The sequence below is a fragment of the Martes martes genome, assembly GCF_963455335.1.
Source record: "Martes martes genome assembly, chromosome: 6".
In the NCBI taxonomy this organism is placed as follows: domain Eukaryota; kingdom Metazoa; phylum Chordata; class Mammalia; order Carnivora; family Mustelidae; genus Martes; species Martes martes.
The window spans coordinates 104,994,349-105,020,988 of record NC_137893.1 but is presented as its reverse complement, the minus strand read 5'-3'; the positions used below and the strand labels follow the sequence as shown (position 1 = coordinate 105,020,988).

Here is a 26,640-nt window from a genome sequence, read left to right as displayed (position 1 = left end):
GGCAGAGAGAGAGAGGGAAGCAGGCTCCCTGCTGAGCAGAGAGCCCGACGCAGGGCTCGATCCCAGGACCCTAAGATCATGACCCAAGCCGAAGGCAGTGGCTTAACCCACTGAGCCACCCAGGTGCCCCACCATGTGCATTTTTATGTGAAGAAGATCCCTCACGTTCATCAGTGTTCCAAGATCTGTTGCTTTCACTGACAGACCTATTTAGTCCTAATGTAGAACCAGAAGTTACTCTCGGCCAGTGTGAACATGGGGAAATCTACTGTCCCAGCTAACTATTATTCTAGTGTTATAGCAGCTCGGATTCATTGATACCAGCATTACTAAGTATTTATCACTCAACTGAATACCAGAGTGGGCATGAAATAGATTCAGATTCATCGACAACACTGTAAAGAACATGTTATTCCAACTAAAACACCCTGTTCTGTCAGTATGGTCAGTTTCTTGCTAGTTCAGCTTTCTCTCTGTCTCTCTCTTTAATGACATGGTACTTTTCAAAACCAGAACACAAGGTGAGGGGGAGAAAAGATTTATTGCCACAGTTTAAGTATATCTTACTGTCCAAAAAATGCCATCACTTATGTAATACACACGACTGATGTCTTCCAAGTCTTTATCATAAGTACTTTACCGTTTGCAGGAAGTATGTATTGAATACGTGGTGCATGGTGCTAAATTTTTTTATTACACAAGCAGGGGGAGGAGCAGAGGCAGAGGGAGAAGCAGGCTCCCTGCTGAGCAAGGAGTCCAATGCTGGACTCCATCCCAGAAACCCGAGGTCACAACCTCTGCCAAAGGCAGAGGCTTAACCGATGGAGCCACCCAGGCGCCCCTGCATGTTGTGATACTAAGCAGATTATACTTTGCTGTGTTAGTAGGACTGAAAATATATAGTATATATTCTACATATGGCTTCCACTGTCATTGCCCATAAACTGCATATGTTGACTGACATGAAGCATCTCTCTGTAAAATAAACACATTTAACTATTTGTATTAGCCAAATGTTTCTCTAAATATAGCATTGCCCTGTTTTTAGCCAAAAATCTATTTCAGCAGTTCCTCATAACAAAAGCACTTCATTTATCCATACAAATGAGAAGAGGTTTTAAATGAAACATTTCAGAATTTAATATTTGTTATAATCATTTGCAAGTTTTTTTCAGTGCATGATTATAAAAACTACAAAAAGCTCAATTTTTGCTAAAAAAGAAAAAGAGTTTTATAAAGGCAGTAAAGGTCTTGAGATAGTTAGGAAGACAGAGTAGAATACGCCACCTGCTAATTGTCAAGGATTATACTGGCCAGTTTATGGATATTACCCCATTCCTCTTAATTCATAGAATAGTTATTCTTGTCCCCATTTTAAAAGCACAAAGATTGGCACTCAGGCTTGGATCAGCTACCCACTGTGTGGCAGAGGTTACAATTGAACCCAGACCCACCTGACTCCATTCTATACTCACACTTCTGCTCTCTGCTGAGTGCATTTCACTCTGCAAAAAGCACGGGAAACCCTGCTTTGTTAATTAAGTTACCTGGTTATTCTGTATACAGCCGGTAGCATTCATTAATTTCTTCATTTTGTGCAGTGCTTTTTTGTGTGTAATAGCAGATGGCAGAACTCGGAGAAATAACAAAGGTTAAATCTGAGGCAGGACAATCATTGTTCTCTCACAATAAGAAAATATCAGTGCCTGCTGAGAGTGGTGCTCATCAGTGAAAATGCCAGTGGAAATTAAGTTGGAAAGTAAATCCTTGACCTTTCAAAACTGAGCCCATCTTTTTCACCACGAGGAATGATTCCATGCTTTTAGCTCCTTAAAGTTTCAAAAATAAAATCTAGTCTAGCCTTTATTTTCTCATTTTAAAGATACTATTTATGACTGATAAACATATTGACTTAAAAATACTTTATAAATAAACTGTAAGTGTTGAAGGAGAGGAGTAAAATTATAATACATTTCAGGGTCCCAAACAGTTGCATATAAAGTCTTTGTTGAACTGCCCTTTTTGTTTATATTTTCCTAATCTTGGGGTGTTAAAGATCATTCTTTTCCCAGCACTACTGAATACAATTGACAAATAAAATAGTATATATTTAAGGTGTAGAATGTTATGATTTGGAATACATATACATTGTGAAAAGAGTACTATGGTCAAGTTAACACATTCATCATCTAACATAGCTACCTTGTATGTATGTGTGATGAGAACACTTACAATTTACTTTCTTAGGAAATTTCAAGTATATAATACAGTATTATTGACTATAGGATATGCTGTGTATTGGATCCCCAGGACTTACTCATCTTATAAGTGAAAGTTGGTACCATTTGACTAAGCTCTCCCCATTTCTCCCACTCCCAGCCCCTGGCAACCACCATTCCACTCTGCTTCTATGAGCTAGACTTTGTTTAGATTCTGTATATCAGTAAGATCATTCAGTGTATACCTGGGGAAGACCTTTCTAAGGAAAAACGCAGAGACCAGTCCTTGAGGGAAAAAAAGAGAAATGAGACAACATAAAAATTACAAACTTCTCTACATAAAAAAATAAAGTTTCACCATAAGCAAAATTAAATGGCAAATATTAAACTGAGGAAAGTATTAACAATATAGGACAAACAACTAATACACTCATTATGTAAGCAGGTCTTCCAAATAAATGTTTAAAGTGGTGAATAGAGGAAAAAATTACATAATGAACAAATGAAAAGGAAGAAATACAAATGGCTTATAAATTTATTAAAAGGTTTTCAACCCCAATTAAAAATAGCAAAAGAAAATTTTATTCTTTATTTCATTTTAGAAGGAAACACAATAATCTCTTGCATGTGATGATTATGAAGAAGCAGATGTTCCAGTAGTGAGTGGGGGAAGTAAAATTGTGCAAAATATCTATGACAGTGGGACATCCTTCAAAGCATCCATATCTTTTGTGCTAGTAGTGTTACTGCTAAGAAATAATACTAAGAAAATAATTAGCAAATACACAAAGAATATCCATATAATGTTAATCATAGCATTATTTTTAATAGCAAAAAGTAGAAATGAGTCAATTGCCCAGTAATTGAAGGTTAACTAGGTATATTATATAAAACAACAGCAAGCCATCACTTAAAAATAGTTAATGCTATGAAAAAAGGATTAATGGTACTTATGCTATACAAATGCTTGGAATACTATATATTATAGAGTTTAATGCAGGATTCTATTTTTGTTTATAAGAAAATACAGCTAACCATAGAAAAACTGCAATGTGTAAAATGATTAGTGTATTAATAATTAGTGGTATATAATACATACAAAAATGTTAATAATTGTCTTTTCTGGGAGCAAGGGGTGGCTCAGTCGGTTGAGCGGCCGACTCTTAGTTTTGGCTCAGGTCATGATCTCAGGGTCCTGGGATCAAGCCCCACCTCAGGCTGCCTGCTCAAGGTGGAGTCCACTTGAGATTCTTTCCCTCTGCCCCACCCCTGCTCACTCTCTCTGTCTCAAATAAATAAATAAATCTTTTTTAAAAATTTGTCTTTTCTACAGTGTTGATACTGTATATAATTTTTTTTATTTTTCTCTCTGTGCTTCTCTGTGTTTTTACATTTTTATAATCTTTTCTTAAAAATTGACATGTATTACTTTATAATGAAACAAATGCTTCTTTAAAAATTCTCTTCTTGTTTTGTCTGTTTCTTCCAGTGTTTTAATATGAAGTATTTTTGCCTTTCTCCAAGGTTGCATTTTCACTGTGCAAGTTCGCACTGAGAAGGGCCATTTCAGAGGCCTGGGAGACCCTGAGGGCCACCCGACTGCCGGGCGCAGCGTTGACCAGTGTGATGCTTCTCCCTGCAGTTTAATGAAATGTGCCAACGGTGGGACATGCATAGAGGGTAGATCTGCTGCTTAGTAAGTATGACAGTATTAAGTAAGAAACTGGTAGGTTATTTGCGTGCTAAGCAGCACTCCACTCATACACACCAGAAACCCACACCGATGCTCACATTCAAAATGTTGTTATGTGGACTTCCTAGGTGACTGGGCGACGGATAAAAGCAACTGGGAAGGGTCCGTGCAACATTAATGCCACCTTCTCAATTCTTTTAAACAATGGAAATGAGCCCCTACATCTCATTCCAGACACCATGGAAAAGAACCTTAAATTCATAGCATTGAGAGTGTTACCAGAAATGTGCATCAAGGGTTTGCCTACCAGATTCGCTTTCGTATTAGGGTTTGAGCTCTGTCAGAAAGGGCCTCGCTAGGTGGACCCTCGCAAAGCTGTGTGATTTGACTTCCAAACTACGCTAGTATGAAAGAAAATGACCTATTGAGTGGGAAGAACAAAGGAGTGTTGTCTCATAAGGAACCTCTTTTCTTGAGCCCCTCCCCACGCATATGTAGTGTGAGAGGGTGCTCTGGGAATACGCCGAAGAAAGAGCCGCGCGTCCTTCCATTTCTTCCACGCGAGCTCTTCAATTCAGTTTCTTACATCGCAGCTGTTCTCCACCTGTATGAGACAGCCACAAAGTGATCGGTCAACCTCGTCCCACAGGGCATGTCAGAAAGCACGATGCCCTTCGCCACTAAGCTAGCTCCCTGCAGAGCAATTCCGGAAGTAAGACATCAGAACATCCCCTGGAAGACAAGGGTAGAAGAGCCCCCAGTTTTTTAACACCTATGGGAATCCCTTACCTTCCCTGAACAGTTCTCCCCCACCTCCTCACCAGAAAATAACCAAAAGCAAAGTGCAAAGTTCAAACGACTGCTAATTACCATGCATTGAGTTGGAGAGGAAAGGCTTCTTGGCGGGAAGCAGACCGGGAGGTGGTAGAGGTGGAGGGGAGTTAGAGAGGTGGTAGAGAGGTAGAGAGGAGATGTCGTTAGATCTTCCTATGTCTTACCCAAAACTACTCTCCAATGACTTCTTAGGACATGTAGAATAAAATCTAAAGCCTCCACCATAACTCATAAGGCCCTTCATGATCTGGCCGCTGCAGCCTCTTGGACCTTCTCTCTTATTCCCTCAGTATGCTCAAGTCCAGTTAGTCTACTTCTGTCCTTTGAATACACCAGCTCATTGCGGCTTCTAGACCCGTACACTGTGTCTTCCAGCAGGGGGCGCCCTTGCCATTAGTCTCCCTTTGGCGGTCTCCTTATCACCTCCTCAGGAAGATGCTCCCTTAGATCAACCCAAAACTATCCCTCCCTCCATTCATTCTCTATCACATCATCATATTTTATTTTCTCCATAAATATTATTCTCAAATTTTATTTGTTTGCTTGTTTACATGTTAGTTATTATTTTCCCCTGACAATGGGCCTGATCTCTCATTCTACCATTGTACCCCTCACACCTTGAAGAGCTGCCCAGCATAGAATAGGCATTCACTAATTATTTGTTCAGTTCATGAACCAATGAGTAGCTATTCAATGAAAAAGTAGAAGTAATCTTCATTCCAAGGGTTCTAAACACAAGTGCAAATGTAAGGACAAGCAAGGCGACCCCATGATGATCATGAGCTTGAAGCCAAACTGACTAAATATAATATTGTAATTGATTAGCTATAAGAATTGGGACACAAGAAGTATAGGAGGATGGGAAATCGACGTGATAGATAACAGATTTGACTGTCCTCAAGAATGAGACAGAAGCAGTTTCCAGGCAGGAAAAAGCCACGGTAAAGTCAATCTTGTCGACATCCCCTTACAGCATGGATATATTGGAGGATCAGTAGGAGACAGTTTTGGAAAATCTAAGCACATTATGAAGGGACTGGTTTTAAGAAATAGCCATAAAAAGGGAAAGAAGTAATTTAGAAGATATTACAGAGAAATATTCATGGGATATTATGACCTACCAATTATGATTGTGGGAGGAAGGTCAGTGGGGAATCAACTCTAAATTAATCCAAAACAAGAATGAAAAGTCTTGGTGTTCTGGAATGTCTAAGGCATCTAATGTGCTGATCAGTAAATTAAAAATATTAGCTGAATTTTAGTGAAACTTGCAAAGAAAAAATGTGTAATGTGCTCAAGGCCATGGAGGTACTTAGGACAAAACCTGAGGCTTGGATGCCACCATCATAAAGAAATATATGTTTGAATTAGCTTAACTATTATGATTTTATTGTTACTTCTTTACAATCTTTAATGAAATCTTTAGGTTTGCTTTACAACTTATGCGTTCTAATTTGCTATCTAACTAAGCTTAATTATTCAAAAAACAAATTTACCTCACTTTATCTAAAGCAATGTGGTCATTCTTCAGGTCATCTATGAGGTGTTTTTGTCATCTTTTAATGTCACAATAACTAAACTGATAGTAATAAAGAATGGAAGTAACAGTAAGAAAGTAAAGGAAATTGAAGGACCACGTAATAAACTCACTCCAACTCGTCATTGTTCCATATGGAATAAAGGGCCTGTTTCCATTTAAAAGCCATGGGTGTTTATCTTGGAAAATATAGTACCAAGTGTAGATAGACACTTAAAAACTATTTGCAGATCATCTTGAGTAATATAGAAAATGTTCTTGATTTGTGGTAACAAAAGTAATCCCATACAATTGCACAGCAGCATTTTTGCATACATTATTTCCGTTGCTCCTAATCACACCTTCCTAAATTAGTCGCAGCAAATATCCTAGTCCCAATTTAATGGATGGGAAAGTAAGCTTCAGAGATTGCGATTGAATCAAGAGGATAAAACAGCACTTTAAAAGTAGTACAGCAGGCCCCAAAATCAAATGTTCTAGCTCCAGATGAAAGCTCTCTCCAGAACCTAAATAACAAGAAATGAATTTTAAAGCGGCTAATGATATAGGTAAGGTAACAAAAGTGTTAAATATCTCTTTAGCTGCAGGATGTAATCTGTTCATTTATTCTTAATTTTTTTTTAATGAAGTTGACTTCAATTGACATTTCATTTTTTCTCCAAATTGGAAGTAACTTGCCTCATAACACAAACCCTAGGGGTTTCATCAGTTCCTGTGTGGGTAGAAAGCTGTTTCTCACAGTCTAACTTGAGAGCCTTGACTTGAATAACTAATAGACTTGATTAATCATGTACAATGAGAACGACACCTCTGACAAGTTTCTTTACAGGATTCTAAATCTTTCTTATCAAAATTGGGACCAATGTTTGGGATCTTCTTATTAAAATAACAACAAGGGTGCCTGGATAGCTCATGGGTTAAGCCTCTGCCTTCGGCTCAGGTCATGGTCTCAGGGTCCTGGGATGGAGCCCCACATCGGGCTCCCTGCTCAGCGGGAAGCCTGCTTCCTCCTCTCTCTCTGCCTGCCTCTCTGCCTACTTGTGTTCTCTGTCTGTCAAATAAATAAATTAAATATTTTAAATAAATAAATAAGTAAAATAACAACAAAATAGTCACTGTATTGACTACACGTGAAGCACTACTGTACAGACAGAAGTAGCTCTTGTGACTATTGCACATAATGACTTATTTAAAGTACAGCTTCCTGAATTTAAAAGAGGCAAATTTTATGGTATGTAAATTATGCCTCACTAAAGCTGTTTAAAAATATTAAGGTTCCCGCTCACAGATATTCAGCTCTACTAGTAGCAGGAGTTTACAGAGAATTTTACTCCTTTCAGTAAGTTTTGTAATTCTGCTCCAATCTCAATAATAGGAATCCCTTTTTAAAAGAAGATGTTTTCTCTGTAATGTACTTTTCAGTGGTGTTTAAGAAGTTTTCCTCTATCCCAGACTTTTACCTTTACATGGCTCCATGCTTTTGTCTTTTACCTAAATGAGGCTAATACTAAGTTGAATTTCTAGGTCACAGTATAGACAGATCAAAGCTAAAGTTTGGTCTTTTTCTGAAAAATAACTAACACGCACAATAAAATATTTTTTAAATGCTCAAAAGGCAAGTCCCAGCCCAGAAGCATAAATTTCATGGTGTTTCATGCAAACTTTCAAAGCTGCTCAGAGTGTCTTACCAATGCATAGCTGGATGGTATACATTTAAAAAAAAAAAAAAAAACTCAGAATGATCCCTTTGGTTATCTGCCTCACAGCTGGGAGTAGGAGACATTGTGGATACATAAGGGAAAGTCTTGTGCCAAGTAAGGTGGGGGGTCGGGCTTGATAAGGTGAGGACTCTGGACTCGGTAAACCCTGCAGGCCCTGCTTTCCTGCTCCAAGTATGTCAGCATACACAGATCCAGCTGTGTCCTAATGCAGTTTCTCAAATGAGGGTATAATAAGGCAGAGTTCATGTAAGGCCTTCATGCTCCTGGGATGCGCTCTGATGCAACAGAGAACCAGTAAGCTATTTCGGTTGTTAGTCAGCAGCCAGGGCTAAAAGAAGAGATCTGTTTAGTTGTAACTTATCCATATATGTACATGAGTTTTGTGCAACAGGTTTTTAAGCAGATTTTACTTCATTCAATTTGCATTTTGCTTGACCTTTGTTAAAAACAAGACAACAGGCCCCAAATGGAGTTGCTTATGCTCAGCCCTACAGCGCCAAACCGAGACTTAAGTTATTTAGAGTTTAGGCTGTCCCAGAAGTGGAGTCTGAAACCAGTCAGAAGGGAATCGCCTGACCAGCACGACTTAGATAATCTGCCTGATAGACCACTGCCTCCTCTAAAGGAACAAGATCTTGCCATACCCAGTATGCTTTTTTGCCAGTGTAACTTCCTTGTTTCCCACTCTCTTCTGGTGGTAAAAGTCTTTCATTTGCTACAGCTCCTCAGAGATCCTTTCTATCTGCTAGATTGGAGGCTACCCGGCTTAAGTCAATCTTTGCTCAAATAAACTCAAAATGTTTAATATGCCTCACTTTCTTTTAACACCTTAAGGTCATATTCTGACGATGACTGAGGGTGATATGAGGCTTGTTCCTTTAAGAAAAGCACAGGGTAGGGGCGCCTGGGTTAAGCATCTGTCTTCAGCTCAGGTCATGATTTCAGGGTCCTGGGATCCAGCCCTGAGCCCAGCCCTGCATCACATCAGGCTCTCTGCTCATCAGCAGAGAGTCTGCTTCCCCCTCTCTCTGCCTGCCTCTCTGCCTACTTGTGATCTCTCTCTCACTCTGTCAAATAAATAAATAAATAAATAAATAAATAAAATGTAAAAAGAAGAAAAAAAAAAAAAGAAAGAAAAGCACAGGGTAGGAAAACTGAAACACAAAAACCAAGCTAAATGTAAAAGTGAACTGCACAGACAGTAAGTAGGATAGGAGTTCAGAGAGAATGTGGCCGTAAGATGTGAAAGGCACCCGAGATTTACACTAAGTTCATAAATGAGACTTATTTACAACATAAATCTATCAGTGAGTGCAGAATCTCACTGACGCTGGGTTTCCTGATTATTTTTTGGCTCACAGATGTCCAAGAATCAGGTGAAATCTAAGAATCCTTTCCTCTGCAAAATAAACACGTTTAAGACACAAAAATTTGCATAAAATTTTGGAGGTTTCCAAACTATAGTGCCCAATCGTAGACTCTCTGGGGTCCCCCAAACTCTCCAAATTAAGAATTCTTTGTCCATTTTTGTCTTCTGCTTTCACCCAGCAAGTGTTTCGTGCAGTCTCCTAGTGCTCCTCTGTGGGATGGTGATGTTTGCCAACTAGGATTCTGCTCCCAAACCCTCCTCCCTCTGAATCTTGCTAAAATTTCCCCTCCTGTCTCTTTCCTGCTCATAATGCTCCTTAGTCTTTCCCTGCCGGTGCAGCGAAAGTGAGTTCTTTCTTCTGTTGTTCGAGGTGTGACAGGGCCTGCTGTCATCCTATCTGCTCCTGCTGTGCTTTTCTCCCTGCTTCAATATTCCCAAGAATTGTATCACTCTGTCCAGCTCCTCAAGAAATACCCTATCTCCAAGCAGCCAGCGGATGTAGCCAGCTGGGTAACTCACTACCTCCCATTTGGTTTTCTTCCTTCCCCTCACTTTGCTCTCTCTCTCTCTTGCTTGCCGGGCAGACTACCCCTTCATTTCCGTGGAACTGCTTTTAGACTCTGTTTTCTAGGGGTTCCAAGTTAAGGCTAAGATTAAGAGTTCAAAAACTTGTCTAATCTTGTGGTGAGGCTATAGAGAAACAGACACTGGAGCTACCAGAGCAAACTCTTTTCGTTTAAACACAAGATGTGCGTCACTACGTATCTGATAAGTAAAGCTAGAGAACATTTACACCACAGAGGACACGGCTATGAAAATCTTTATATGTTGCTATGTTGCTGTGGAATGATCCTCAGTATATAGAAAGTGAAAAAAGTAGGGTAAAGAAGCATGCAAGAAGAGGGAATGATAGATATAGATAAATAGATATAAATATATACCCATAGACATGTGTATTTATATACACATACACATATGGTCATGTTTTTCTAAGGATTAAAAAAAAGGCAGATTACAGGGAAAAAATTATAAATGGCCACCTGTAGAATGAGAAAGAAAACAAGGAAGTGAAGGGATGAAAGGTGGACTTGTTTTGTTTTTTTTTTATTGTGTTCCATGATTCATTGTTTCATGTAACACCTAGTGCTCCATGCAATCCGTGCCCTCCTTAATATCCATCACCAAGGCTCACCCAACCCCCCCAAAACTGGACTTCTAATCACCCAGAAAATAGAAAAGGAGTAATTCTTAAGCACTGAAAGAAAATAAGGAAATAAATGAATCTAACTGCATTTCAAATTGGTGGCATAACCTAAGAGAGAATATTTAGTTCAATTGATTATAAATTGACTGTACAGTGGGTTATATCATAAGGACAAAAAGAACCATAGAGATATTTTATTTTGCATCCTACAGTCTTCACGTTAGTGGTCGCATTGGTATTATTTTTAAACTACAGATAAAGATAAAAATAGCTATTTAGTAAGATAGCTTGATGGATGGATGGATGAATGGATGGCTATAACCCAAGGGAGTAACTAGAAATAACATATGAATTCATGACCTGATTTTCTCCTTCTAAAGTACATATTTCCTAGCTATATCTAGAAATCTAGAAACAACAGTAATTCAGTAAGAATGAAAACTCTAATACCAAAATTGTTATTTCCAAATAGCATTTTCCACAAAATAAAAAACCAGGACTTCTAAAAAAAAAAAATAATAAGAATAAATAAACCAGGACTTCTTGTATAATTGGACATTCAACTCTAGGGTAGGAAATATATGATATGATCCTGGATGTCTTTTGTGCCTGAAAGCAGGAGAGTTGTCAAAGACTACTAGGGCGATTTTAAAAGAAGACAGAAGCCAACCTAAAGAGACTCCCACTGGCCAAAGATGGGACCATTTCAGAATTCCAGAGAATAATGTCTGTAATGGATTTAAACATGCCAGTATATAAAATACATGTAGTTGTAATGATACTCCATACACACATTCCACCAAGGGATTAAAAAAAAAACCAAAAAAAACAACTTGTCACCTATGGAAGTTGCTAATGTACCATTCATTATTCTGAAATTCGACTAAAGTGAAAGATGGATAGGTTCAACCTTCCTTTCCTAGAGAGAGTATAGTAGCCAGCCTCCAAGTGGCCCTCCTGAGAGACACATCCTTCTGCAGTCGCTTCTCACACAGAATAGGGCTGAGCTGTATAAATCATAAGATATTCTGTAAATGACAACTTTTGACTTCAAAGCTAGGTAAAAAGTCATTAGCACTTATTCCTTCCTTAAATTGTGAGATTTAAGGATTAAATGATTCTATCCACTGAACAGCTTAATAATGGTCGGGCTCTATTTTTTATAGACCCTCTGGCAGTTGTATAGAGAATGAATTTGCAGGTGGCAAGCCTGAAAGCAGAGGAATCTGTTATGAGTCTGTATTAACAATAAATGGTTATTATGGCCTTGAACCATTAAGGTCTGGAGTAATTTATTATGCGGCAATAGGTAACTAATACAAAATAAAAGTAACTAGCCAGATGATGGATGAGAAGTCATTCTTATTAGAACTAAAACATAATTTAGGAGCACCTGGGTGGCTCCGTCGGTTAAGCGTCCACTTTCAGTTCAGTTCATGATCCCAGGGTCCTGCTCAGCCGGGAGCCTGCTTCTCCTTCTCCCTCTGCCTGCAGCTCCCCCTGCTTGTGTTCTCTGTCAAGCAAATAAGTAAAATCTTGGGCGGGGGGGAAGGAATTTAAGTGCAGAATAAATAATAGAATTTGAAATATCACCATTTTATAACCATCAGGGAAAATAATGGCTGCTTGGATCATTAATGAAAGGTTGACAGAAAACTGTATAATGGTTGGATCAAGCTAAGACCACTTGAACCAACTGGCCCATCATAATTGAATGTAGAGAAAACATTATGTGCCTCCTGATATGATGTCATTACCTACACAGTACCACCTCTAACGCAGTAAAAAACCTGAAAGTGAATCTGATCAAACCTCTATATCTACAAGACTCTGAAAAATCAGGGCAATAGATGAAAACAAGTCAAGTAATATTATAAGGATCTAACCAACCAAATCTAGAATATGGTAAATTCTACTGGACACACAACACAAAAAGCATATGGATGGAAAGAAATGCAGAGGGAGAATTTTTATCTAAGTAAGAAGCCTTAAGAAGATGCTTCTACTATGCGGAAGCATCTGTAGAACTTGTTTGGATCCCTATGAAATGTCAAAACAAAACAAAACAAAAACGACAAAGAAATTTTTTTGAGATGATCGTAATTGAGCACAAAAATTAGATGATTATGAGGAATTAACGTTATTTTTCTTGGGCATGATAATAATATTTGGTTGTGGAGGTTTTTTAAGTTTATTATCTGTTAATGATATATGCTGAAGTATTTACAGATAAATAGGATTTGCTTCAAAATATTTTGTCCAAAAAAGAAAAAGGAGTAGACAGAGAAGCAAATGAAACTAAAGAGCTAAAAACTGATCATTTGAAACTGGTTAAAGAGGTTGATTTATACTATGTTTTTATACTTTTATATATATTTGAATTAAAAAACAATAGTACACATAATATACATCTTGTCTAATTTGTAAAATTCATAAAGTATAAATAAAGTATAACATGATTCTACCAGTTATAGATAACTACTTTTAAAATGTGGGGCTATTTTATTCCAGTCTTCCCCCACCTTGAGTTCTTAGCTGCCAAAACTCTGCAAATCCGTTATTTGACCACCTATGGGAAATGTGTTTGAAGGATGTAAGTTCCACAAGGAGTTCATACTTTCTCTTCCTTTATTAAAGCACGGAGAAAATAACAGTCGGAACTACAAATTCAGTGTAGATTTTAGCAAGCCTTCCTATTACTGTGGTTTAAGGGGAATATCTTTTCTCTCCTGCTTTTTGTGTAGCTCAGATGTCAGCTGCTTTCTCCCAGACCCTTGAGAGCTACATCCATCCGCTGTGAAGGTCCAAAGATCTTTCCAAGGTTAATGCAGATTCCAGGAGGATTAGGTATACTCTCAAAACCTTGTCTGGTTCCAAATCTCCCGTCCACCTATACAGACTCTACTCCATACAGTGTGTGCCTCAAAGTGACAACTTATTTGATTTCTATTAAATTAACAAAACCGTTCACACTTTAAGACAGATCCAACGGTTTATATTGGGCGGGGATGTGTGCAGCTAGAGAAGGGAACCGTTTATTTCCTGGCCACCTAAACAACGTTCAGCTTGTGTTTTGGTCATCCCACCCCTGCAGAAAAAAATACATGGCTGATCCACTCCACTTAATCTCCGTCTTCTCCTCTTTGCTTCATTTTGCTCCAACTGATTCTGGGTTAGAATGAACCAAATTTCCCTTCTGGCTCTTTGCAGAGCAATTTAGCTATTTTCTTTTTGTAGTCCAGGCTCATGCTCACATTACCTCTGCTAGGGCCCACCATTTACTCCAAGAAGCTCATGTAAATAGTTTCCTGAAGACAATCCCGTCACTAAGAGAAACTGAGTCCGGCTGTTGACGTAAAACAATGTTTCGGCCCCTACCCATGGAGGACAGAACCATGAGGACTGGGGCCCACAGACCACAGCCAGTACTTTTATTAGTAGGTAAAGAGTAGTTTCTTCTCCTCCTTCTACACTCTGTGAGGTGTCGCCAAAGAGTTTGCTGAGTGCTATCACCAGCAAGGAAGGGAGGGCCAAGGGGAAACTCAGCAGGTGCAGCGATCATGGCAGCCCTTCCTCGTGAGCATGTTCAGCCTCGGCATCACGTTCCACCATACAGGGAGGTTCACTTGTTACATGCTTGTTGGCGTATTTTTCAAAGGCTCGAATCCAGTATCACACTTACCTTATCGTCCCAGCTTACTACTAAAATGGAAATAAATCATTAAGGAAAGCAAACCAACACGAATGAAGCCATTCAGTACAACAGGAGATTCGTGCATATTTCTCTTTTCCCTCAAATAGCAGAGAAATAAGTTGTATATGCAGAAGTGGAACCCTTTAAGCTATGTGACTATCTGTTGCTAAATAACATGCTTTACTTCCATTATTCATGTGAGTTTATTATTTGGTTTAAAGTACTGTATCTGATTTTGCATATGCACAGAAAACCCACAAATTTGTTAACCATAATTTTCTTGTAGATCCTGCTCAAAGTAAATTTTCTCCAAGAACTTTTTCTTTTTCTTTTTAAAGATTTTATTTTTTTTTTTTTAAGATTTTATTTATTTATTTGTCAGAGAGAGAGAGAGAGAGCGAGCACAAGCAGACAGAGTGGCAGAGGGAGAAGCAGGCTCCCTGCGGAGCAAGGAGCCCGATGTGGGACTCGATCCCAGGACGCTGGGATCATGACCTGAGCCGAAGGCAGCCGCTTAACCAACTGAGCCACCCAGGCGTCCCTAAAGATTTTATTTTTAAGTAATCTCTACACCCAACGTGAGGCTCGAACTCACAACCCTGAGATCAAGAGTCACATGCTCTACCAACTGAGCCAGCCAGGCGCCCCCCCTCCAAGAGCTTTTTCTTTCTGCTCGCATCTGACAATGACGATTGTAATAATTTTCCCTCATTACCCTCAACATATATAAAAGAATCTCTCTTATGCAAAGCAATAAGAATCTTTGCAGTAAACTGAAAAAGGAGGTTAGGCAGGGGTTACACTTCTCTATGTCTCTGTGTTTTAACTACACACAGAAAACTAGTAATTGGATTTACCTTAGAGGGTTAATATGGGTATTAAATGAGTTACTAGCTACAAAGTACTTCACATGGTGCCTGGCGCTAAAATGAGGCCCTAATAAACTTTGAATTGTATATTTTACATATATCATATATATTTCACACGAATAATTTGTTGTAAATAAATTATCATGAAGCCCTTCAGAAGCAAAACCATGTTTTCTGCTTCGTAATCACCCTGGTAACTACGGGGAGTGGTGCACCATATTTCTGTTTTGGTGAATATTTAGTAAGCAAGTGAATGATGTTTAAGTGATATTCAAACACAGAATATTAAATCTTCCATCATCTCATTTTCAGTTAACTTTTATATTATCAGTGTTCATCCTAAACTTCAGAAGTCTTAGACTTACCTAATTACAAGAAAATTAAATTCTTCATGTTGAATATCTATTTTAACAAGAAAAAAATAATCCATAGATGTTTCTGAGCTATAAAATTGTCAATAAGACCCAGTTTATCTGCAATTTAGAAATTTAAATCAGTTTCATTCCAAATACACAGATGTAAAATAATTAACTATATTAGTAAAATCTCTAAGACTCAACTCTCAATTGCCATCTTGAGCAGCTGTTACTCATATTTCTAAAGTGCTAACACTTCTATGTTATCATCTCTCCATGTTTAGAGGCAGAAGAACCCACAAACTGTTCTTTAAGTATTAAAAATTAAGGATAGCTAATATTTTCAGAATGGACTTGAGAGAACAGTTCTGTGTATAATATCAATGATTCCTCAGGATCGTTTGACTGTTCTTAGCTTATATAATAGATGCTTCAGCCATTTGTCTGCTGTTCTACTTAACCACAAATCTGTCTTAGGTCCTTGCTTCTCATCAAGGTGAAGAGCCATGTCACTAGATACTTAAAGGAAAAAAGCCCTTTCATCACCTGCTATCACCTCCAACTCAATGTAGCTAAAAGAAGATTTTTATATGTTTCCATTAAACTGTATTCTCCAGATGTCCCTATTCCCAATAATGGTACCATATTCTTTCAGTCATTTAATTTTGAAACCCAAAGATTTCCATAGATTGAGAGACACAGAACAGCGGTTAAATGCAGGGACTCCCTCAGCCACAAATCGCCACGCAATTTGCTTAACTTCTCTGTTCCTCAGGTTCCTCCTCTGCAAAATGAGGATGATAATAGTGTTCTCCTAATAGGATCATAAGGAGGATTAAATGAATTAATACATCTAAAGTGCTAAGCAGAATGCCTGGCCCATGCATGGTAAGCCTCGGTAAATGTTTGCCATTACTACAGTCTTTCATTTTTCCAACCAACATTTACCAGGTGTTTGTCACATCTGCTTCCACCTCTCTATCCTCAAAGCCATTTCCCTGTCCAGGCCTCTGCATCTGTCCATTTGCTTGTTCCCCAGCCATGACTCATTCATTTACTTATTCATTTATTCCCCAGATGTTCAGTGAAAAATTATTCTATGCCAGGAACTGGTTTAGCCCCTGGGACTACAAAAGAGAGTCAAACAGACCTGATCTCTGCCCCCATTCAGTTAATGATCTAGCGCAGGGGTCAGCAAACCGTGGCCTATGGGCCAAACTGGATCCATCACCTGGTTTCGTAGATAAAGTTTTATTGGGATACAGCCACATCCATGCACTTGTGGATTGTCTGTGGCTGCTTTCAAAGTTGGCAGAGTTGTTGCAACAGAGTCTGTATGGCCACAAAGCAAACTGTATACTTCCAAAGTTTGCCAACCCCTATTCTAATGACAAAAACAATCTACGGCCATACGAGTCTGAATGCTCCCCAACTCATCTAATGGTAAAATACAGTAAGATCTGGGGTGCCTGGGTGGCTCCAGCAGTCAGGTGTCTGACACTTGATTTCCACGCAGTTCATTATCTCAGGATTGAGAAACCGAGCCCTATGTCAGGCTCCACGCTTAGCAGGGAGTCTGCTTGGGATTCTCCATCTCCCCCTCCCCTTGTGCTCCTCTCTCTCTCTAAGTGAATAAATAAAATCTTAAAAAAAAAAAAATAGTAAGATCCTCCTAAGGTTAAACTTACATCACTAGAGAGTTTATTGTTACACCATGGGGTCATCCTATACATACCAAATTAATATTTTTAAATATGCCTCATCAGTCATGTCATTCCCCATGTCTGTCACTTAGAAGCTGAACTACCTTGGGGCACCTTGCTGGCTCCGTCAGTAGAGCATGTGGCTCTTGATCTTGGAGTTGTGAGTTTAAGCCCCACATTGGATATAGAGATTACTTAAAAATTTAAAAAAAAAAATTTTTTTTTTAAAAGCTGAACTATTGGACGCCTGGGTGGCTCAGTGGGTTAAGCCTCTGCCTTCGGCTCGGGTTATGATCTCAGGGTCCTGGGATCGAGTCCCGCATTGTGCTCTCTGCTCAGCAGGGAGCCTGCTTCCCGCTCTTTCTCTCTCTCTGCCTGCCTCTCTGCCTACTTGTGATCTCTGTCTGTCAAATAAATAAACAAAATCTTTAAAAAAAAAAAAAAAAAAGCTGAACTATCTCAGCCTGTTAGCCAAAGCCCTTGAACTCAAAGCTCCTTTTCCAGTCTAATCTCTATTGCCCTTCCCTCTCGAGGCACTCATTCATGTAGGCAAATTTCACTTCCGAAGCCTTCCCTGAATTCACTAAAATTGCTTAGATGTCCTTCCGGTGGGCTCCCACAGTATTCATCTTAGCACTTGTTACATTGTATTTAAATTGTTTGCTTACGGAGTGCCTGGAGGTGGCATTCAGTTAAACACACTTTGGCTCAGGTCATGATCCCAGGCTCCTCGCTTGGCAGGGAGTCTGCTTCTCCCTCTGCTGCTGTAGCTCTCCCTGCTTATGCTTTCTTGCTCTCTTTCTGTCAAATAAATAAATAAAATATTTAAATTATCTACTAATTGGGGTGCTTGGGTGGCTCAGTGGGTTAAGCCTCTGCCTTCCGCTCAGGTCATGATCCCAGAGTCCTGGGATTGAGTCCTACATTGGGCTCTCTGCTCAGCGGGGAGCCTGCTTCCTCCTCTCTCTCTGCCTGCCTCTCTGCCTACTTGTGATCTCTGTCTGTCAGATAAATAAATAAAAATCTTAAAAAAAAAAAAAAGAAAGAAAAATACTGTCATCCAAAGTGGAAAATAAAGAATAAAGATTTGAGACCTTTTATTATTTACCTTTCACAGAGTGTAAAGAAGCCAGGGAAGGAACAAAAAGAAAAATTTGATCTTGCATAAAATCATTATGATGAAAATATCTCTTGAGGGGTGCCTGGGTGGCTCAGTCATTAAGTACCTGCCTTTGGTTTAGGTCATTATTCCAGGATGGAGCCTGGGATGGAGCCCCCACATCAGGCTCCCTGCTCAGCAGAGACCCTGCTTCTCCCTCTCCTACTCCCCCTGCTTGTGTTCCCTCTCTCACTGTGCCTCTCTCTGTTAAATAAATAAATAAAATCTTAAAAAAAGAAAAAAATCTCTTAAAATATAATGTAAGATGGGCGCCTGGGTGGTTCAGTCAGTTAAGTGTCTGCCTTCAGCTCAGGTCATGATCCCAGGGTCCTGGGATTGAGCACCGCATTAGGCTCTCTGCTCAGCAGACAACCTGCTTCTCCCTCTCCCTCTATCTGCTGCTCTGCCTACTTGTGCTCTCTCTCTCTCTCTCTGTCAAATAAGTAAACAAAATCTTTAAAATATATATGTGTGTGTATATATATACACATATATATAATGTAAGAAAGTGGTATATTGGATTTAAATATAATTTTTTAATCTTCAAACATAGAGCTAATTGCTTCAGACCTAAAAATTCTGAGAAGAACCATAAGAGCATTTATTTTATTTAAGATTTATTTTTCAAATAAGTTTATAACATTTGCATTATATTATGATTAGTGTGCTTTAAGCTATATTTGATATAAAAATAAATATTTTACCATTGTCATGTCTGTCTATAAAGCAACGAGATTTTGCTCTTAGCTTTTTTCCAAGTTGATAAAAAAAATGGCCCACTAGATGGCACAATCATCATAAAAAAGTAATGATATTATTTTGTTTTTATATAAAAATTATTATACCTTTATTTCTTTTATGAAATTGGTAGGATAGTCTATTTTTGGTTTGAGTTTTTTTATTTTAGAATTTATTAAATAGGAACTCTGTCAATATAAACAGGAGGAAAAAAAGCAGATTTATTTTTTTTTTAAATAACATTTACAGGAAAACAACGAAAAAGGCATATAGTGCCTATCATGTCTTCCTTATGTCCGAAAGCAGTTGGAAAGGCATCTTGTGCTAGCCCGGGAAGACTCTACACACACTTTACATTCCTGAATTCTAAATTCCATTGTACAAAATGCCACTTGAAACGTGTCAAAACCATCCAACCAAAGCAGTTTTTTGGGTTTTTTTTAAGATTTTATTTATTTATTTGACAGACAGAGATCACAAGTAGGCAGAGAGGCAGGCAGAAAGAGAGGGGGGAGCAGCTCCCTGCTGAGCAGAGAGAGCCCAATGCGGGGCTCGATCCCAGGACACTGAGATCATGACCTGAGCTGAAGGCAGAGGCCTAACCCACTGAGCCACCCAGGCGCCCCCAAAGCAGTTTTTCAAATCTGAAGGTCTATAGGTACATTTGGAAGGTTGCACACAGTAGAATGCCTGTGTTGACCTAGTTCCCCGCGGGAGGACAGCAGTGCACCCCGACGCCACCCAGCGCAGGGGCCATCCCTGGGAAGGCCAGAAGAGAGGACTGTGAGTCAGAAGACAGTCTATTTTTGTAGAAAAGGTCCTTACATATTTCATGACCTTTGTGCTCTTCAAACAGTAACTCAAATCAATATGTAATTTTGTAGCAGATTAAATCTGTATTTTGTTTCTCTCCATTCTGGAGAACCTTATGCAACTTTCAAACATTTTTTGCACAAATGTTAACTTAGATACAATAATCAGATAATTTTTTTTTTCAATCAGGACTGAGCTAACCACTCTATTTAATGAAATGGCAATATCCTCAGAAACTGTCGTTTGCTTTTTTTTGCTACTCTGTGTATGTGCCTAGGTCTCTGAGTTCCAAATAGCTGAGAATTGTTGTTTTGAATACCCCCCAACACCAACATCACAGCGCATTGATGAACATGTGGCGGTAATGTTAATTTTTTTCCTGGAGTTATTCCCCCTGCTGGTTTTTGGATCTGACAGCACTTCTCTGTGCCACTCAATAGGTTCCTCGGCATATGGAGCGCATGGTGCTTTATCCCAGCATACCTCACCTCTGCTGAGGCCAGAGCTCACTCCTTACACATCTTCTGCCTATCCTTTATGACCTATGATAGTGCTGTGCTATGCACACAGTAAATACTGAAAAAAAATTTAAGTTGATAAAATGAATTTTGGTGAAGCATAAATGTGATTAGACTGCCAAATAATATAGGAAAATATAGGAGTTTGAAATGAATATGTTCTTGGTAAATATGTATAGGCAGACACGAAGTCACTTTATCTTAATAAATAATTATTGGAGGTGCCTGGGTGACTCGGTTGTTAACCATCTGCCTTTGACTCAGGTCATGATCCCAGAACCCTGAGATCAAGCCCCGCATCATGCTCCCTGCTGGGCGGGAAGCCTGCTTCTCCCTCTCCCACTCCCCCGCTTGTATTCCCTCTCTCGCTATCTCTTTCTCTGTCAAATAAATAAATAAGATCCTTAAAAAAAAAAAAGAAAGAAAGAAAGAAAATAATTGGGTCAATAAAAAAGAAGTCTATAAAATATTTCATATTTTTTAGTATATACACATCTATTATTTCAGGAGCATTCTCATTCATTGATGATGGGAATGTAAATTGGTACAATTATTATGGGGGCAGGTTGGAATATGTGTTCAAAGCCTAGAAGTCATGATGATATTTAAATTTATCCAAAGGAAATGATCAAGATGTGCACAAAGATTTAACTATAAGAGTTTATCACTGTTATTTGTAGACAGTAAAAAATTAAAAACATAATATCTCACAAGTGACTATAAGAATAAAGTATATTTTATGAATTCATGAAATAACATTCAACCACTCAATGTAAGGTTGTGGAGAAGTTAATGAATATGGAATAAGGAGTTCTGTTTGTGGAACTATGGGGTATTACACATCTTGAATGACCCTTCCAAATGAAAATGTTGAAATCCAAATAAAATATGAAGTATATACATCCAGAACACTGTTACCTGAAGTGAAAACAATACATCTACAGATTCCAAATGAAATGAAAGCCAGACTCTAGAAAGTAAGCATCAAAATTGGCTTTTGCCTTGAGTTCCTGCTAAAAGGTAAAGCATGTCTGAACTTACCTTTGAGGGCTGCACAGTTTATAGTGGATCTTCTTTAAAGGCTAAGGATGCCTGAGGTAGGGGATCTAATAGCAAACCCCTCACAGGCCTGGGACTCCTACAAGCCACACCGTCAATGTAAGAACAAAAGAAAAATGAGCCTTGTTTTAGACAAGGAAAATTTGCCTGTCTTGAACTTGGGATTAGTTTGAAGGGAAAGATGTACAAGAGCAAAGAGCTAAGAATAACTAAGACAGTCCTGAACAGAAAAGCAAAATAGCAGAGCTTGCCATTCTAATTATCAAGACCTATTAGAAAAGCAGGAGAGGGGCGCCTGGGTGGCTCAGTGGGTTAAGCCTCTGCCTTCGGCTCGGGTCATGATCTCAGGGTCCTGGGATCGAGCCCCTCATGGGGCTCTCTGATCAGCGGGGAGCCTGCTTCCCCTTCTCTCTCTATCTGCCTCTCTACTTGTGATCTCTGTCAAATAAATAAAAAAAATCTTAAAAAAAAAAGCAGGAGAAATTAAGACAGTGTGATATTGGTGCAAGGTTAGACAGATGAACTGAAGGAACAGGATGGAGAGATGCAGGACAGGGCACACATGGACAGAGCTCATGAGTGGAAAAGGATGAACTCATCAGTGACGGAAACTAAAACTATTGGTCATCCATGTGGAAAACTAATTGGATCTCTAACCCCACCTCAAACACAAAAAATAATTTCCGATGTATTAAGACTTAAATGTGAGAGATAAAAATAATAATAGTCTGAGGAGACAACATAAAATAATAATTTTCTGACCTCGAAATAGGGAAAGCTTTCTTAAATAAGTCATTAAAAAATGCAAGCCATAGAAGAAAACATTGAAATTTCAACTACACAAAAGATAGGAACTTCTGCTCATCGGGTTATGCAGTATTGACAATGAGTGCAGCGGCTACATGCGTCAGCATGGGTGAATCCCAAAAATGTAATCCTGAAGGAAAGGCAGTAATATCACTACATTTATATAATGTTTTAAGAAAAGGAAAACTAAAAACCCTGTTTTCTTCTAGGAGTTTTACAGTTTCAGGTCTTACACTTAATTCTTTAATCCGGTTTGAGTTAATTTTTTTAAGTGGTTAAAATAGGAGTCTAGTTTCATTCTTTAACATGTAAATATTCAATTTACCAGCACTTTTAATGTTAAAATTTGCTTAGAGGAAGTAGTGGGAAGATACTTGCCAAGTGCTCAAAAAATGTCAGCCTTCCTGTGATCAGAAGTCACAAGTGATTTTGATTTTATCCTTTTGGGTTAATCCCAATTTTATGAAGGTCTTACCTGTTGTTTCTATAAAATCATAAAGGTTGTTAAATATGTTTGTAGAAAGAGTGTTCATCGTCCTTACTTCCCCCTCCATGTGGCATATAATGGGCCATATGTTCATACTGACATATATTGTCACATACTGGGTGATCCACCTAGTGTAGACTGCATGAGCTGCCTTTAATCGTCAGAGTCTGTGAGGATTCTTCCAGCCTAAAGAAAAAAGAAAATGGAAGATATTTCTGTTTTCTACCTGTCTTATCTTGACTTGCTCACTTTGGGAATTATACTATAAGTGATTTTTCAACAATTCCAGCAGCACTGTTAATGTCATCTGTGTTTACAGCTTGCCATTAAGTAAAAGCCATTGTAATGAACTGAGGACAAGTCAGTTTGACCCCAGATTCATGGATATATTCATAAAGTAAATTTACTTTTGTTTCTCGCTGTCATTTTAAACCTGCTTAGGAGTTATCCTTTTCTTGGACCTGGACTAAAACATGGGAGATCCATTGAATTTTCTGCTCCAGCTTAGCTAATAGACACTCTAATTTGCAAATATACTCTCCATTCGGTCATTCAAAGGGTTCACTTCAAAATACTAACAACACTTCACTGTCCATGACTGTTGGCCTAAAGTCAGCCAGGGCTTACCACATGAACAAAAGGTCTCCAAAAGAGGTGTGATCTGCTACTGCTGTCTTTTCCCAGTCTGGTGGTTTCTGACTCGGTGCCACACACCACATCCTGGAATGGACTTCCTTGACTTGCACCATTGTCTAATGGTTAGTGTTCCCCTAGGCCTGGCAGGGATGAAAAGTAACACTTTTCTTTCATGTGCCCCTGGTATGTAAGGTTTCCAGATTGGGGGGGGGGGAGAGGAATACAGGACACCCAGATAAATTTGAATTCCAGACAGACAACAGATAATTTTTAGTATATATCTCAAATGTTGCTTATCTGAAATTCAAACACTGCATGGGACATACTGAAAAATTATTCATTGTCTATCTGACATTCAAACTTAATTAAATTCCTTACATTTTATCTGGCATCTCTACATTTAGTGGGTCGGTCTATCGCTCTCTTGTGTGGCTCCCCCCAATATCACTCTCTAAATCCAGACACAGTCTATTTTCAAAATAGGATGTCCTCTTTATCTTTCAGATTCTGCCCTGGCCATTTACTAACTGCCTCTCACTGCTGAGGTTTCTTCAGCTACCAAGATACCCTCTGGGCAAGATCCCTTTTGTATGTCTGCAAGCTGATCCTAACTCAGAGGGCCACAACCCATCCCTGGGATTCACTGCCATTTGCCTCATCTCTGGAGGGGCAACTTTCCTTTTCCAGTTCCTTTTCCAGCCCCAGGAGCTGGACCTATGTGTTCACCAAGGTGAGGGAACACATATCAAGCTGAATTTCCTTCTGTAGGCTCAAGTTTAGGAGGCAGAGACTTTGTTAACAGCCTCTCCCTTGGTGTTGATGTCAGGCAGGGAGAGGGTCTTACCATGCTGTTTTGCCCAAAGAAATGATTCTCTAAAGTCTCCTTCAATTTCCATGTGCTGAACCTTTTAATTTTTTTTTTATGTGGAGTCCAGTAATCCTATAATCAGTTATTGGCTCTTTCCTTTGACAGTTTGGCTCTTAGTAGTTTGAATCACAATTTGCTTTGATGTACAGAATCTTTTCTATCTTGGAACCTTGGTCAAAACTGCCAAGTTAACATCAGCAAGTATATATCCATCTCTGTTCAAGTGTTCAAGCCATGTGACCTTCTTTCTCAACCTACAGCTGCAATTGTCCCCCTGGGTGGAAAGGAGAATTCTGCACAGAGACCATTTCCACCTGTGACCCTGAACATGACCCTCCACACAACTGTAGCAAAGGGGCAACTTGTGTTTCACTGCCCCATGGATACACCTGTTACTGTCCTCTGGGAACCACTGGAATCTACTGTGAACAAGGTAAGGCAGAATTTCAACTCTTGATTGTTCACAAATTAAGTCACTTTCCTTCTGGAAAAGTAAAATGAAATATATATAATAATCCTCAGTTGCATAAGATCTGGATTTCCTCCACATTACAAGCACACTGCAGGGTGAGAGGGAGTGGGTGGAAGAGGGCTGTGTTGTTCCAGCCATCATAAATAGAGATGAACCAAAGTCATTTCTCTGCTGTGCTCCCTGTAGCCTAATAGAATAAACTCATCTTCATAGACCGCCACTCAGCTAAACCCGGCAGGAGAAAGAATGTGGTTCTCTACTGCCTATCATCCCCAAACTGCAAGCGAGAATTCATGCTACATTTATGCTTTAATCCCCTCCTATAACTTCCCTGACCACCTTCTCCTATCCCTGCCCTTATAGGCAAGACTGATAGAGTGTTAATAAAACACTGTCATCTTCACACCCTTTCTCAATCACACCACAAGCCACTGCTAAAGCTCTAGGAACGCTCAGGCAAGAGAACCCCTAAGGTGAACAGTGATCACAAACACAAGGTCTAAATGGGGACATTGTCAAATGAGTTTATGGCTAAAATCAGGAAAGCGTATGCTGTTGAATATCTCAAGTTCTGCGTCTTCCAAAAATCAATGCTTCATATTTCATTTTGTCGTATTTAGTATAGTTTTAAATATCACGGTAAATTTTGTGTAAAAGAAGACCTCTGTAACACCATGCTCAGAGTCCTAAAAATTCAGTTGTGTAGCAGACACAGTTGTGTTACGCTAAGGCTAATGGACTGGCCTGAGTGAACCTGCCCAGCCAGTCAAGCATCCAGTGGCACAATCCGAGTGGGTCCTGCTCCTACTTCAGTTTGCTGCCACCTGCTGGCTGCTGTCCTTTCCAGTTTAAGTATCGGTAAGGATGATTCTGGGTCTTGGGGCTGGCTGGGACTTCAGGACGGTGTGTCAGGGAGTCCAAGAAACTCATGGTTAAGGAATCTCAAGAGATTTAGCCAGAAAATAGGGGGTCATGGAGTTTTACCTGCTATCTCCTGGCTTCCTGAGACTGGATGATCTACTATTTACTCTCTCCCACATCAGCCACCACCTGGAAGATAAAGCTTTAGCCTCTACTTCTACACAGGAACAGAGGCTGGTGTAGAAGGAGTAGAGGAGCCAATCACCAACTGGGTTAGATACACCTTAACGTAATTTGCAGGGATTATTGTTATATCATATTCATATGTGTGGTAAGAACAAACTTAATGTCTCTCAGATCACTTTATCAAATACACTAATGCAAACATTTTTTTTATCCTATATCTTTGAGACTCTATGTATGTTTAACTCTTCTCCAAAAGTCAAAAGTGTTGATAAATGAAAGACATTGGAGTTTTAAAATACTAGTGATTTAGTGACATTGTTTTAAAATACTAGTGATTTAGACATTTAGACATTGTTTTAAAATACTAGTGATTTAGACATTGGAGTTTTAAAATACTAGTGATTTAGTGACAGAAATTTTAATCATGTCCTAAGGTGTGACTACGAAATAATGAGATGGGACTTTGTGCCTGGCTTATTATGGAAATCAGTCTTTTTCATAATGACTTTAGAGACAGATCTAGATCTTTAAAAAATGGCAGTTCTTAGTTCCTGGAATGTGCCACACTCCATCCTGGAATGGGGATTTTTCTTCATACTCTTTCCTCTGCCTAAAATGTTCTCATCTTCCCCTCCACACTCAGCTAACACTTATTAATCCTTCAGGTTTTAACTCAGACCGTGCTTCTTTAGGGAAGACTTCTTGGGTTCTCTGTCAGAGAGATGAGGGCTGTCACTGTGCCTGTTTTCATTTATTGTTGTTGAATCTCTATCACCCACCATATTGTGAAGAGCAAAAAAATATCTGGTGTATACCTTTCAAGTTACTGGTTATAAA

At 39.0% G+C, this 26,640-nt stretch overlaps 1 protein-coding gene across 1 annotated transcript in view; it reads left to right on the top strand.

The window, feature by feature from the left end:
- The window catches only part of EYS (eyes shut homolog), a gene marked incomplete at both ends in the record, with an annotated part of 1,618,725 nt that overhangs the window by 1,572,924 nt on the left and 19,161 nt on the right, over positions 1 to 26,640 (top strand). The window contains 2 exons of the mRNA XM_080805925.1: positions 3,744 to 3,915; positions 24,545 to 24,717. Coding sequence (XP_080662051.1) covers positions 3,744 to 3,915; positions 24,545 to 24,717 — 345 coding nt within the window. The remainder of the gene's footprint in view (positions 1 to 3,743; positions 3,916 to 24,544; positions 24,718 to 26,640) is intronic.